This window comes from Thamnophis elegans, chromosome 1 (assembly GCF_009769535.1).
Source record: "Thamnophis elegans isolate rThaEle1 chromosome 1, rThaEle1.pri, whole genome shotgun sequence".
NCBI lineage: Eukaryota > Metazoa > Chordata > Lepidosauria > Squamata > Colubridae > Thamnophis > Thamnophis elegans.
The window spans coordinates 33925098-33938852 of record NC_045541.1 but is presented as its reverse complement, the minus strand read 5'-3'; the positions used below and the strand labels follow the sequence as shown (position 1 = coordinate 33938852).

Genomic DNA, 13755 nt, shown 5'->3' with positions numbered 1-13755 from the left:
GTTGAGCCCAAAATTTCTATTGCTAAGCGACACATTTTTTAAGTGAATGTTCTCCATTTTATGGCTTTCCTTGCTACAGTTGTGAAGTGAATCACTGCCATAGTTAAGTTAGTAATACAGTGGTTAAGTGAAACTGGCTTCCCCATTGATTTTGCTTCTCAGAAGGTGGCAAAAGGTGATCACATCACCCTGGGACACTGCAACTGTCATAAGTATGAACCAGTTGCCAAGTGTCTGAATTCTGATCATGTGACCATGAGGATGCTGCAACCGTTGCAAGTATGAAAAACAGTCATAAGTCATTTTGCAGGGGGGATGCTGTTATAACTGTGAACAGTCACTAAACGGATTGTTGTAAGTAAAGGACTATTTGTAATATGTACATGAATATGTTGAAGGGGATATCACATGAACAGCTTGAGCCATGTGTAGTGAGCTGTGCAGTTCTACCTACTAAGAAGCAAAGCTTATACAATAATGTTGCTTACAGGAAAAAGACAATATTATCACTTGACATAAGAATCCACCCTGAACCCATTTTCACAATAACCTAGTATTTTTAACCTTTGTTAGTCAATAAGCCTTGAGTAACAGTCAGAGGTCAACTATTTCTTTCCCAGTAAGCAGTCCTTTAGTCTGCAGTTTCAGCCTTAGTAAGCTATTAGCATTTCTATATTTTCAAGGTTTTAGCTAAACAGCAAGCACCTCTGAAGCCATATAGACCTTTCAAAAACACCATTAAAATAGAAAAAACAGAGCACCCTTGGTGTCACCTACAACTCGTAAGTCAAATTGCTCAAATTTATGATTATTATTAAGTTACAGTTCACACTGGATAATATCATTGCATTTTCTCAGTAACTGAGTGACAGGCCTTTACCTGAATGCGAACAACCATCTAATCTAAAGCAGATTCTCACAAATAATGCAACACAACAGGACAATGATGTTAGCATGAAAACCAGACCGACAAGAAATCCAGAAGGCTGTTTTGCCTACAACTACACCAACAGACTCATCATAGGCCCAAAAAATGCTTGCACAAGATCAGAGCCACTTTCATGTGCTCTTCCTCTAATGTGATACACGCCATCAACTGCCAGCAATGTCCTCCTTGGTTCTACGACAGATAGGACAAACTTTGCACAAAAGAATTAAGAGACTCAAACAAGGGCAAATTAGCACCAGAGCATTAGCATCAACCTCACAGGACACTCGATAGCAGATGTCAAAATGACCGTTTAGGACGAATGGGACTTGAATTCCACCACTGAGCAAGAGATTGCTGAACTCACATCAAAAGGTTTCAGACAATCTCAGAAAGTCTCAAGAAGAACAATTGTTTTAATGCTATACTGTTAGTATTTCATTAACAATATTGTTCTTGGGTCAGTTTCAAACTGTATCCGTCTAGCCGTTCTATGCATCTAAAGAAAAGAGCTACAACTCACAAAAGCTTACACCTTTTACTAAAATTTATTAGTCAGAAAAGGTGCTACCTTTAGGATCCTTCAGGGGGGAAAAACTGAATTCCAGATCAGTCATCAGCCATCTAATATTTTTCAGATAACTAAATGAGACTATATTTATCTGCAACAAATGTGTTATAGAGATCTTCTTTAATATCCTTTAAATTTAAATCAATAGTTTCTAGTTCATCTAAAAGGGACCAACTACATGAATTTGCTTTCTAATCCAAGGCAAATTGATTTAAATCTATTTTATTTTTAGTATTTCTTTTTTTTAAAAGATAAAACAAAAAAAATATTTTTACTGTTCAAATTTTCTGTGTTATTGGTGATGAGAGCAACAGCATTGTCATCTTATAAAAAAACAACTTTATAATGTTACACTTAATATAAGGCTGACGTGTGTGTGTGCGCGCGGGCGCGCGGGCGCGTGTAAGAGAAAGAGATTCTGAAAAAGAGCAAATGTCCTTTTCCATTATTAGCTCTGATCCAGTCACAGCCTTCAACAGAAAAATTTTATATGTGTTCTGGTTGGCTGTTTTAATTATATTTCATTGTTGGCTGTTGTGAGAATAACATAGATTTAAGAACAAGATAGAAATATATACATATATAAAATGAAGGTGCTTGTTCAACTTTCATAATATAATTTGATGTAATGGAGCTTTAAAAGAGCTGCATGCAATTAATTATATATTTTAAATCACATACTGCATTACAACCAATTAAAAAATAATATGCTGTTCATTCATAGGGTAGGCATAATGTATATTGATATTCTGCAATCAATGTCTAATAGTCAAATATCTCTATTATTTCTAAGCCTCACACGCCAATGAGCTGCTTTTGAAATGCTATTTAGATTTTAATGAGATGTTAATGTACATTTCACTATTTTTTAAAGTGCCAATAGTAATTTGATTTCATATTAACCACTATTAAAATGATTACTTTTGTCAGAGCTATAAATATTGGTACTGTCAATTACCCATACAATACAATGCACACAAAGGAAGCCTGTGCTTCTTTCTTGAAGACCTTAAACAACTTAATCAGAAGCAAACAAAAGTAAAAATTAAAAGAATCTGCAAGTGACTGGAAGCATTTTATTGATTGCAAAATCAGGTCTGGAGTCTGATTCCAATTCAGAAAACTGCAGGAAGCTTAACTCTAAGAGGATTTCCCTTGGTTTTATTTTGTAGTGGAGCCCTTGGCATCCCCAATGTAAGACAATTTTTTAAAAAAATCATGGAGTGCTTATAATAGAATCTGAATAAAAGTTCTTGCATACAGAAAATATTTGGCATTTATTCAATGGTTGCCAAAGCTCTTTATCTAAATGTGCAGAAATTGTAATTATATGCTATTCTGGATATATATTAAAATTAAAAAATATCTAATAATGCGGGCTGCACAAGTAATAATGGTGTCAGCCAGGGGTGAAATGCTGCTGGTTCGGGCCGGTTCGCCCGAACCGGTAGTAAAAAATGCTACCAGTTTAGGCAAACCGGTAGTCAGCTGTGCCACAATCACTTGTGCCGCGTGATTTATATTCACTAGAAATCGCGTGGCACAACTGATTGTTGCACAGCTGATTGTCGGAACTTTTTTTAAAAAACTTTTTTAGGATTTTTTTTTACTACCAGTTCGGGCGAACTGGAGTAAAAAATGCTTTAAAAAAAGTTTTAAAAAAGTTCCAACGATCAGCTGTGTCGTGTGATTTATATTAGCTAGAAAGCAGGAAATCCTGCTTTCCAGCGAATCTAAATTGTGTGGCATAGCTGTCCCCACCCCCTCTTGCTCAGACTCAGAAAAGGCTAAGCGCCTACGGTGCACTAAGCAAACCAGTAGCAGACTTCAGAGCATTTCATTCCTGGTGTCAGCTATATAGCACATGTAACAACACTACTCTGTGAACTGCACTAGCTACTGTTTCCAGTACAACTCAAGGCACTGGTTGTTACCTTTAAAGTCTTACGTGGCTTTGGACCAGATTACCGTCCTTTTCCAAGAGTTTTTACTGGTCCAATCCAATTCAACAGATTAGGCATGCTGCAGAGCCCGTCAGCCAGAGTGGTAGGCTGTAGAAGACAGTTTTTTTCTGCTTTGACCCCTCTCTTATGGAATATTCTCCCTTGAGAGATTAGAATGCCCCCAATTCTCTCTGGCATTTCACAAATCTTTAAAAACTTGGCTATGTACCTGAGCCTGAGGCTCATTATGTGTTAAGGGTCCTGATACTTGGCTTTACTGCTAGCTGATTAATCATCACAGTTGCTCTTTGTACTTATGTATTTTATGAATGTTTTTAGTGTTTTCCAACTCTTTTAGCTGTTTTCTAATTTTAGAATTTTAAGCCACCAGGGTCACTTGGTTGAGTGGTTACAGAAATTGAGTGAGTGAGTGAGTGAGTGAGTGAGTGAGTGAGTGAGTAAGTAAGTAAGTAAACAAACAAACAAACAAACAAACAAACAAAAAAACAAAAAAACAAAAAAACAAACCTGCATGGTAAAAAGGCCCTGAAGGATGTAGATCAAATTTAGTTTTTGCTTATTTTCTGGAATCTATTAGAAATAAATTTATTGTAACCATAACAAAACATCTTGTCCTATGGTTAAGAAATATTACAACTTGTACTGTATTCTTTAACTAAAGAGGTGATATTAAGAAATGGGAAAGATTCAATGTGGTGAAAATGAACATTGCACCAAGACTTTTATATATTTAGAGAGTAATCTTTCTGGATAAGATAATGTAGATCATGTAGAGCAGGGATGTCAAACTCACATTGTCACATGACATATCATGACTTTTTTCTCCTTCAGAAAAAAGTGGGTGTGCGTGGCCAGTGTGTGATGCATCCCGCCTGCGGGCTGGAAGTTTGACACCCTTGATGTAGAGCAACAGCCATATTGGTCCTATTTTAAATACTTTAAGTCTGATAACTTATTCATTTGTAATGGAAGGAACAAACAACCAAGATACTTCTACCGATATCATGTTTCAGCTCCTATATGAAAATGAAGGTGTCATTTTTCCTGATTTTAAAGAATATCATGGGGCATACTTGTCAACTTCAATAACATACTGGAATGAGTACTACATTGTTTGAAGTGAGTGTTATTATCTAGCACCATGGAGTCTCTGGCAAATTCTTAATTCTAACTACAACATGGATTTGGTTATTTTTCAGCACTGATGGTAGGCAGACATATTGCAATTTTCTTGGCAAGGTTTTTCCGATGTGGTTTGCCACTGCCATCTTCTGAGGGCTGGAAGAGAGTGACTGGCCCAAGGTCACCCAACTAGCTTTGACTGGAATTATAACTCACAGTCTCCTTGTTTCTAAATTGACACCATAACCACTATATACCAAACTGGTTCTCAGGGCGACTAAGAACTAATAAATTTGAATAATGAATGACTTATATAAAACAGTTGAATGGCAACATGTAGAGTTAAAACAGTTGACACATTCATTGCTGCTGCCCCTGCTGCTTTAGATTCATTTTACTATTTAAAAACTGAATGGTAATTCTTTTTATATTAATATAAAATTAGGAACCTGCAGTTGTACAATGGCAATGGAACCTATTTGGTACCTTCATTATTTTTTTCCTGTTTGGCTTTTGTCTTTGTCTTTTCTCTTTTTTTTCTTCTCATCTAACTTTCTTTCCAATGGTCAGTTTTTTAAGTTAACTTTACATTTCCCCCCTTTGTAAGCATGTAATTTATTTTATAACTGATAGCTAAAAATTATTGCAAGTTCTAGTAATGAAAGTCAAGGGGCATAGTGAAAAAACTGGGATTAGTTTACAGAAGACCAAACCAACGTCAACCAATGGCCTTAGAAATGAAAAGGAAAATAGTGATAAGGTGGATAGCTTTTGCCTTTTTGGATCAAATTATCCCAGTAAAGTAACAACACTCACAAAATACTCTCAGGAAATAGCTTTTTTTAAAGCTTTTTACCCTTCTCCTTTTTTTCATAATTCTGTCCATTCTTTTTCTTCATATCTGTATTTAGCTAATAAATACACCGCAGATCAACACTCTGTAGAGTAGCAATGACATTTTGAAATGATTAACAGTATGTCTTTGTGACAGTTAGAGAAACTTTGAAGCCCTATGTCTTACTGTTGAAAACAGAGCAAATTAAGCTCCATGTGATCTAACAGGTTGGACACCCCTGTCTTAATAAGTTGATGAGGTAATGAGAGTAAGACTGGTTTCTTTTCACAAATCCTCAGCTTGCCAGCTGAAAGAGAGAACAATGAAGGGGAGATTATGAAGATACGATCTGAATAGAGGGAAGGTGGAATTGTAGTTCTCATAATTAAGAGCCAAGATAAGCAGCAGCTGCTATTATTTCTGGAGAAAGATGCAGGTTAAGGGAGGAAGTTGTTAATTGCTTTTTATTATAAATCTACAAACTGGTGCCTTCCTACTTCAAGGAAAGCATAAATCCAGACGTTGAAGGGTGGGTTTTTTTTTAGAATGATCAAAAGGAGAAGGTCAGTCTATCACAAACCAGGTGCTAAGTTCTGCATGGGTGAAGCTCAAAAAGGGAAAACTTTCAATAATATGGGGATGAAATTTTCACTTGTTTTCTTATGTAGCATTGAAAAAAAAGTGATCATATTTCATATTGGGGGAAAAAATGATTATTTTGTAGGAGTACAACCAAAGGAGCACCATATGGACTTTCCCTATATATTTCAGATTCTGAAAATGTTACATTTCATAGAGTTATCCAGTTTTATTTCAAAATTCTTGTTATTTCTACTGAAAAGTACCTTGAGGAGAAAATAATTATTTACACATGCACACAACATATATACAGGTAGTCTTGGATTTCTGATTGCAATTGAGTCTAGAATTCCATCATAAGTCATGACAATCATAAGTCAAGGCACCCATGTGACTAGACCCATTTTCAACTTTTTGTGGCAATCATTAAGAGAATGTTGCTATAGTTAACACATTAATATATTTCTGCCATTGGTTTACTTATCAACAACTGAAAGAAAGATTTAAACTGGATTAAAAAGTGCTATGGATTTGACTCTGTTAAAGATGAATTGAAAACTTTATTATGTGCAAACGAACATATCGCTAAGATCTATAAAATGTTATTGAAATTGAATTTGGAAAATGAACATGTAAAACATTGTATGTGTCAAGGCCATCTCCATGGATACCCACAGTGGCCGGAGGGAGGGACTCTACAACCCTCGAAATTGCTTTGTTGGGGAATGTAACTGATGACACACACTGGGGGGAGGGGGAAACATGGTCAGAGCCGGGGCATGAATTAAGTGAGGTCAGAGTTGGCTTCACTTGGAAAGTGCAGACATGAAGTTCCTAATAAATAACTGGATTTCTTTTGAAGCTTGGCTCGAGAATCATGATTTAATTGGTCAGAACCCTGACAGTATGATTAAGTGAGCAAGGAATTTTGGATATAATGTGATGCTTGAAAAATGGGAAAATATGTGGATGAAGGGTGTAAAATTTACATTAAATTATAATCTAAAAGAAAATTTCTATAAGATGATGTAGCGTTGGTATTTAACACCAGATAAGATAAATCGAAGGACACTTTGATTCCTGCCATGGATGAATGGTTGCAGAAGTTGATAGAGTTGGCTGAATGGCAACATTGACTGTTTTGATTAAAGAAAAGAATATAAGTACTTTTGTTTTCACATGGAGACAGCTTCTGAACTTTGTGTTTGAAGTGGAAAAGAATGAAACTTTGATTTTGGGTTTTACCTATTAGATTGATAGATCTTTATAGAAATGGCTTGTTTGTATTGTTATGAAAAAACCAAAAGTTGTGATTTGATGTTAATGCCTTGTTTTTACTGTAACAGAGTCTGAAGTCAATGTTTCTTTTTCTTTTTTTCCCTACCCTTCCCCACTTCTCTTCCCCCTCTTCCTCCTCACCGTTCTCTTAATTACTTTTGTATTTTTGTATCTTAACAAAACCTAAACCTAAACAAATCAATATATTTCTAAGGGTACTTTTTACCAGAAACCAGGCAAAAAGGCCGGAGACTGGCAAAAAATGTTGTAAATCATGATCATGTGACTATGGAATGCTACAACCTATAAAGATGAGCAGGTTACCAAATGCTCAAAGAACAGTCATGTGACTGCAGGGCAGGATTCAGCCATCAGAACTGTAAATGGTCACCAAGTGACCAGTCATTAAGCAAGGACTACCTGTAATTATTTTAAATTAAAAGCAATTCCATTTTTGTTTTAGCAATAGCAGTAGACTTATATACCGCTTCATAGGCCTTTCAGGCCTCTCTAAGCGGTTTACAGAGAGTCAGCATATTGCCCCCAACAATCTGGGTCCTCATTTTACCCACCTCGGAAGGATGGAAGGCTGAGTCAACCCTGAGCCGGTGAGATTTGAACCGCTGACCTGCTGATCTAGCAGTAGCCTGCAGTGCTGCATTTAACCACTGCGCCACCTTGGCTCTAAGTCTGCGCCACCTTGGCTCTTATACTGATATTTTTTAAATATCCTATACTTTCTTAGAAATTCTTGGATATTTTGAAATGTAAAATATTTTATTGCTTTTTATTATTAAAAAGACCTTTGAGCTATTCATATACTTCTGCTTGCCTTTATTTTACAAATCACCATAATTTCTAGTAGCACTGAACATGAGTAGTTAAGTGTCTATAACTTTGAAAGTTAAACTGTGCCTTCCAAAAATAAAAGAATAGCTCATTTAAAATTGCCTAGTGGAGAGCAGGATATTAATTTGCACATTAAATTAACAAAACATGCACACACCAATAAAACAAAACAAAACATAAAGACTTCTGAGCTTCTAGGATATAAAATGTTGAAGCTGCCTATCAAAAAATATTTATTTATTTATTTATTTGTTTGTTTGTTTGTTTGTTTGTTTAAACAATCTACAATATATGGCCATGGTTCTCATAACTTTGGGTGGCTATTGGATGTGATTATTCTACACTATCATGCTCATATTTATAAAACTCAGCGCCTCTGTGAAAGGTAAGGATGACTACTGCATTTGTGGTTCAATCAGAACATTGTGTGTGTTGAAGTTGTTTTAACGCAAACCAAAGATGCATTTTAAAAAACAAGTTTACATCCTATTCTTATGCATGCCAGTGCTGTGTGTGAGGTAATTTAAAATGGTTCTGACAAGTGTCGTCGGCATCTTCATATCCGGTCACATGGGTGGCAAGCCACTCCCATCCAGTTACATGGGCAGCAAGCCATTCCCACAAAGGAGGCCACACCCACAGAGTAGGTTTGAACAACTTTTGAAACCCATCACTGGTGGCTAACAGTATATTAAGAGTCCAAAACCAAAAGTTAAAGCAATGGCAGAACATCCAAATAGTATACAATATACACACACAAAAAAACCCCTCCCATATCTCATTCAACCCGGCTCACCAAAGATCTTGGCCTCAGCTTTTGGGCAAAGATTCATGTTTTTAAACTTCTCCTATAGCCTCATAAATTGAGGGCCATCCAAATTTCAAGGGGAAATGCATAACTCCTTGTTCTTACTAAATGACACGACTTCACAGAAGGGGCTCAGAACACCCCAACTCTGCCAAATCTGATGGAAGAAGCCTAGGCAATCTCAATAGTTGGACACTGTGCCAAGTAGAGTCATAATCAGCTTCCTGAATTGTATCAGGAAGCCTATTGAGAACCAGTGCTACACACATAGCAGCTGAATCACATGGGTATCCCACACAATGTCCAAAACAGCTCTAGCTTCCAAATGCTCTTTAAGAACAGACCTATTCATAACTCCAATTGTGAAGTGATTAGGGGGTGAATAACCATGGCCAAGGCCTCAGGCCTAAGAATGTGCCCCATTAACAGACAGAATGGATTTATCCAAAGGTCCTTTTAGCCATAGTTGCCATATGCTCCATGAACAAGGTTCCAAATTTTGCACTGACTTCATCTGGAACAATGCTATGCCACTCTAAGTTAAAATTTCCCTCAGTCACTCAGTGCTGCTAAAGTTTAGCTGAACTGTGTCCTTCCCCATCCAGATTACACAGTATTCAGGCATCTGGAAAGAATTCTGACTATCACTTAATTAACCAGACGTGGCACTGTATAATATTGAATATAATAATCACATCTTAATGATATTTTGCTTTCTATCTATAGAAGACCTCCCTAATGGTTTCATGAAGATACAGAACATAAGTGGAGAGAAAATAGAGACATGACATCCCACAAAGTAAATGTCTAGTGCAGTGATGGCGAACCTATGGCATGGATGCCAGAAGTGGGACACAGAGCCATCTCTCTGGGCACGCAAGCCATCGCCTGTTGCTCTTCCAGATTTTGGTGCAGCTGGTCTTCACATGCGCAGGAGCGCCGGAAACCGGAAGACCAACTGACCAGAATGCATGCGTACGCCAGAAATGGGAAGCTCAGCTTCCCATCATATGCATGCACGCTGGGGAACTGTTTTTCTGGTTTTTGGTGTTCCTCCCTCCGCATGTGTGCTCCATTTTCGGCACTCAATGCTGAAAAGGATCACCGACACTGGTCTAGTGCTTCCCCCTCCACCAATATTCATAGCAACCAGCCCTCCTAAAAGGAAGAGAACCAGCACAGAAGGGTGTCTTCCACCCCTAAATCCCTAAGTTGTTCCATAAGAATACCATGCTTGATAGTATTATAAATCACAGGGTGATTAAAATGGATAGGTTATCTCATCCTGAACCCCCAAGAAGTTCTGAACAAGTACAATCAATGCAACTCCAATGTTATAACCAGGTCTGAACCCACTTAAAAATATGAAGATAATGCATTTTTTAAGAGATCTTTGGAACTGAAAGCCAACCATCTTCTGAATAACCTTACATAAAAAGGGAAAATTGTACTCTAAACCAAAGTGTTGCATTCTTTTGTATCCAGTGATTGCTTTTTTGAGAAAGTAAACCACTATCTTAGAATAACAGAGTTGGAAGGGATCTTGAAGATCCTCTAGTCCAAATCCATGTTCAAGCAGAGGGTCTATGATAATTCACCATGGCCAATTCACCATGGCCAACTCGCCATGGCCAACTTGCCATGGCCAACTCGCCATGGCCAACTTGCTGCAGGACAACTCATTGCGGGACAAGAGTTACACTAATACCAAAGAAATGTTGGAATGGAATCATTAAAGAAAATATGCAAAAGAAGGGACAAAATGAAATGTAAATGGCAAAAATTAAAATAATTTTATTTATTGTAAATAATTAAATAGAATTGCTAAATTGTCCTGTAGCAAGTTGTCCTGCCATATTGGCTATGGTGAGTTGGCTGTGGTGTGTTGGCCATGGTGACCTGGCCACAGTAAATTGGTTGTGGCAAATTGTCCCATTCCCTCAAGCAGTAGACCCCTATACAAGTGACGGCTAATCTTTTCAACACTTAGTGCTGAAACTGGAGCGTATATGTGCACCCCAGAGCACTGCATCACAGAAGAGAGCAGCTGGCAATAATGTGCGTGCCCACAGAGAGGCTCTGCGTGCCATCTTGGGCACGCATGCCATAGGTTCACCATCACAGCCCTATACCATTCCAATCAAATGGCTGTCCAAACTCTTTTTAAAACCTCAGGTGATGGAGCACCTACAATGTTGGAAGGAAAACCGTTCCTCTGGTTAATTGTTCTCACGGTTAGGAAATTTCTCCTTAGTTCTAAGATGATGGGTCTTATTCCCCCAGTTAGGGGATTTTGTGTGGGGTAGTGGGTTACAAAACTCTACTTCCACTTAATGGTAGGAATGAAGCCTACTGCATAAAAAATAATTATGTTCTATAATATCAGGGGAACCCTAGAAATTAAGAACTTCCCCAAAAGGAAATTACTACAGGCAATCTTTGCCAACTTGTTCAGCAACCATTCAAAGTCGCAACAGCGCTGAACAAGGACTTACAACCAACTGCAAAGTTGAAGCCACTGCAGCATACCCATGGTTGCATAGCTGTGATTCTGGCACTTGGTGTCCAGTTACAATTATTACATTGTAATGCGGTCATATAATTGTGATTTCCAATGTTTTCTGCTGGCTTCCCACAAGCAAATTCAATGGGGAGGCTAGCAGGAAGTCAGACGTTGCTTCCACTCCTGCAGCTTTTTTGCTCTGTAGTGCCTGCCTGTGGTATCCCCTCCATAGCACTTCCCCACTTGCCAACCTCTGATTTCCACATCTTCCTGCCTAATGACCTGCAAGGTCCTGGGTTATGACAACAACCGAAACTGCCAGGATTGCCATCACTAAGTGATATGGTCACGCAACATCACACTTTACAACCACATCACTTAGAGATGGAAATTCTGGTCCTAATTGCTATCATAATCTGAGGATACTTGCACTAGGCATGGTTGAAGGTCAAGGGAGCTTCTGACAGTGCTATTGCTGCTGCTCATCAAATACTTATTTTTCGTTATATGATAAAAATACAGCAAAAATAAGATGGCTCACTGCATGCCCCAGGTGAATGAGCATTGTCCTAAAGACAGCAGTTCTTTAACTGAACAGAGGGATCATCAAACTTGATGTATTGCTACTAAGGTCTGATTTAATTGCAAGAAAAGTACAATAACAGACACAGAATAATGCTGATGAGTTGTGCTCATATGACATGCTTCCCCATGGTAAACTGAACCATGTATTTACCTCACATGCTAGGTTTGCACAACATAGTAATCTAAAATCTATTGTAAGCTTATGGCTCAGTGCATTTTGCAAACACAACATATGCAGCCTGCATAAGTACCATGTACCAATCATATTGCATCATGTTTCAATTATATTACAGCATACAGAAGTATAGACCACAGAGAAGCAAGAGCAAAACTTCCAGGAATGTTAGCAGAACAAAACATGTTGATTATTATTCAGTTTGCACTGATCATTTAGCAGCAACTGATTTCCTTTTCCAGACTTCCAGGTTACTCTTTTCACATTAAGATTTTGGGCCAGCATCTTTACACTGAAGGAATGTGATAATTTCACTGAGAACCCCTCCTTTTCTTCCATCCCACCAATTATATGAGCCACATTTACAGAACAGATAGATGCACTTTTTTTTTTCATTCTAGCCATATTATTCCAGCATGCTGCTACTGCTAGTGGGAAAAGATAAGTCACAGTCAATTAGCTGTTATCCCAAAATGCATCAGGACAGGATTAATTAAAACTCTCTCTTTCCCCACCCAAAGAAAACACATTTCCACATACAATTCTACAGACATGTAGAAGTAAAGTAAAGCTGGCCCTTTAATGCAAAGTCTCAAGAGCACATAAATTTAAAACAAATTGCTCACATTTTTGTAACAAAATGAAACAAGACTTCTCCAATCCATTTGAGGGCATGTAATTCAACAGTGCCATCCTGAAAAGATGACTTACCAACAAGTTATTTCAGGATAAGATGGGAGCCCATGGATAGCTAATGCACATTCCCCCCTCCCTTTAAGTTAATACTGAACAAGACAGGATATGCAAAGCAGCAATAATTTAATAGAGGGTTGTGCAATTGAGCCTACCTTCTCTTTCAGATTAGCACATATTTCCTGCTGTTTTCTTCTATTATTAGCCACCATCATTTCAGTCTCATAAGCAGTGCAAGCTTCTGCGAGAGTCATCACCGCCTTCACTAAGAATGTTTTCCTAGCTTGGACCCAGTTGAACATCAGAACTCTCAATTGGTTTCTGGTAAAATAATAGTGGTCCCAAGATTTTTCATGAGCAATCTGAAGGGAAAGGGGTGGGGTGGGGGAATGGAAGCATCAAAGGAAAAGGGGGTTATTTTGGAAATAGGCAGAATTGATCTTCTAAACCCTAACAGCTAGAGGTTGCTTTAATTGGATGTTAAAAATGACCTTATTTGAAGCCAAGAGAAGATCAGCTAATAAAAGCATGAACGAATCATGCCCTTCTCAGAAACTAACAAGAGCTACGTTGCCAGGCATTTATAAGGGTTAACGTAACTAAATCAACAACCCAGAAATATTTCTAACATATTGACAGGAGGCCAAAGGAAAGAATAAAAGGCATCTGCCGCTAAGAAAGCGGAGAAATGTAAAGCTAGTCTTCTCCCCAAGTCGTCTCTCGTGGATCCATTCGATTGCCTCCCCTGAAAAACAATTATTACACATTTTGTGAGACATATCATTTTGTGTACCAAAAACCATATGTACCGAATGCAGCAGGAATGTAACATGAGTGCTGTGTAAAACTAATTGGAGTGCTATCA

The 13755-nt window shown here is 37.9% G+C and overlaps 1 protein-coding gene across 1 annotated transcript in view; it reads right to left on the bottom strand.

Annotated features, from left to right (window-relative positions):
- The window catches only part of CCDC148 (coiled-coil domain containing 148), a 104338-nt gene that overhangs the window by 48887 nt on the left and 41696 nt on the right, over positions 1 to 13755 (bottom strand). The window contains exon 8 of the mRNA XM_032211141.1: positions 13046 to 13252. Coding sequence (XP_032067032.1) covers positions 13046 to 13252 — 207 coding nt within the window. The remainder of the gene's footprint in view (positions 1 to 13045; positions 13253 to 13755) is intronic.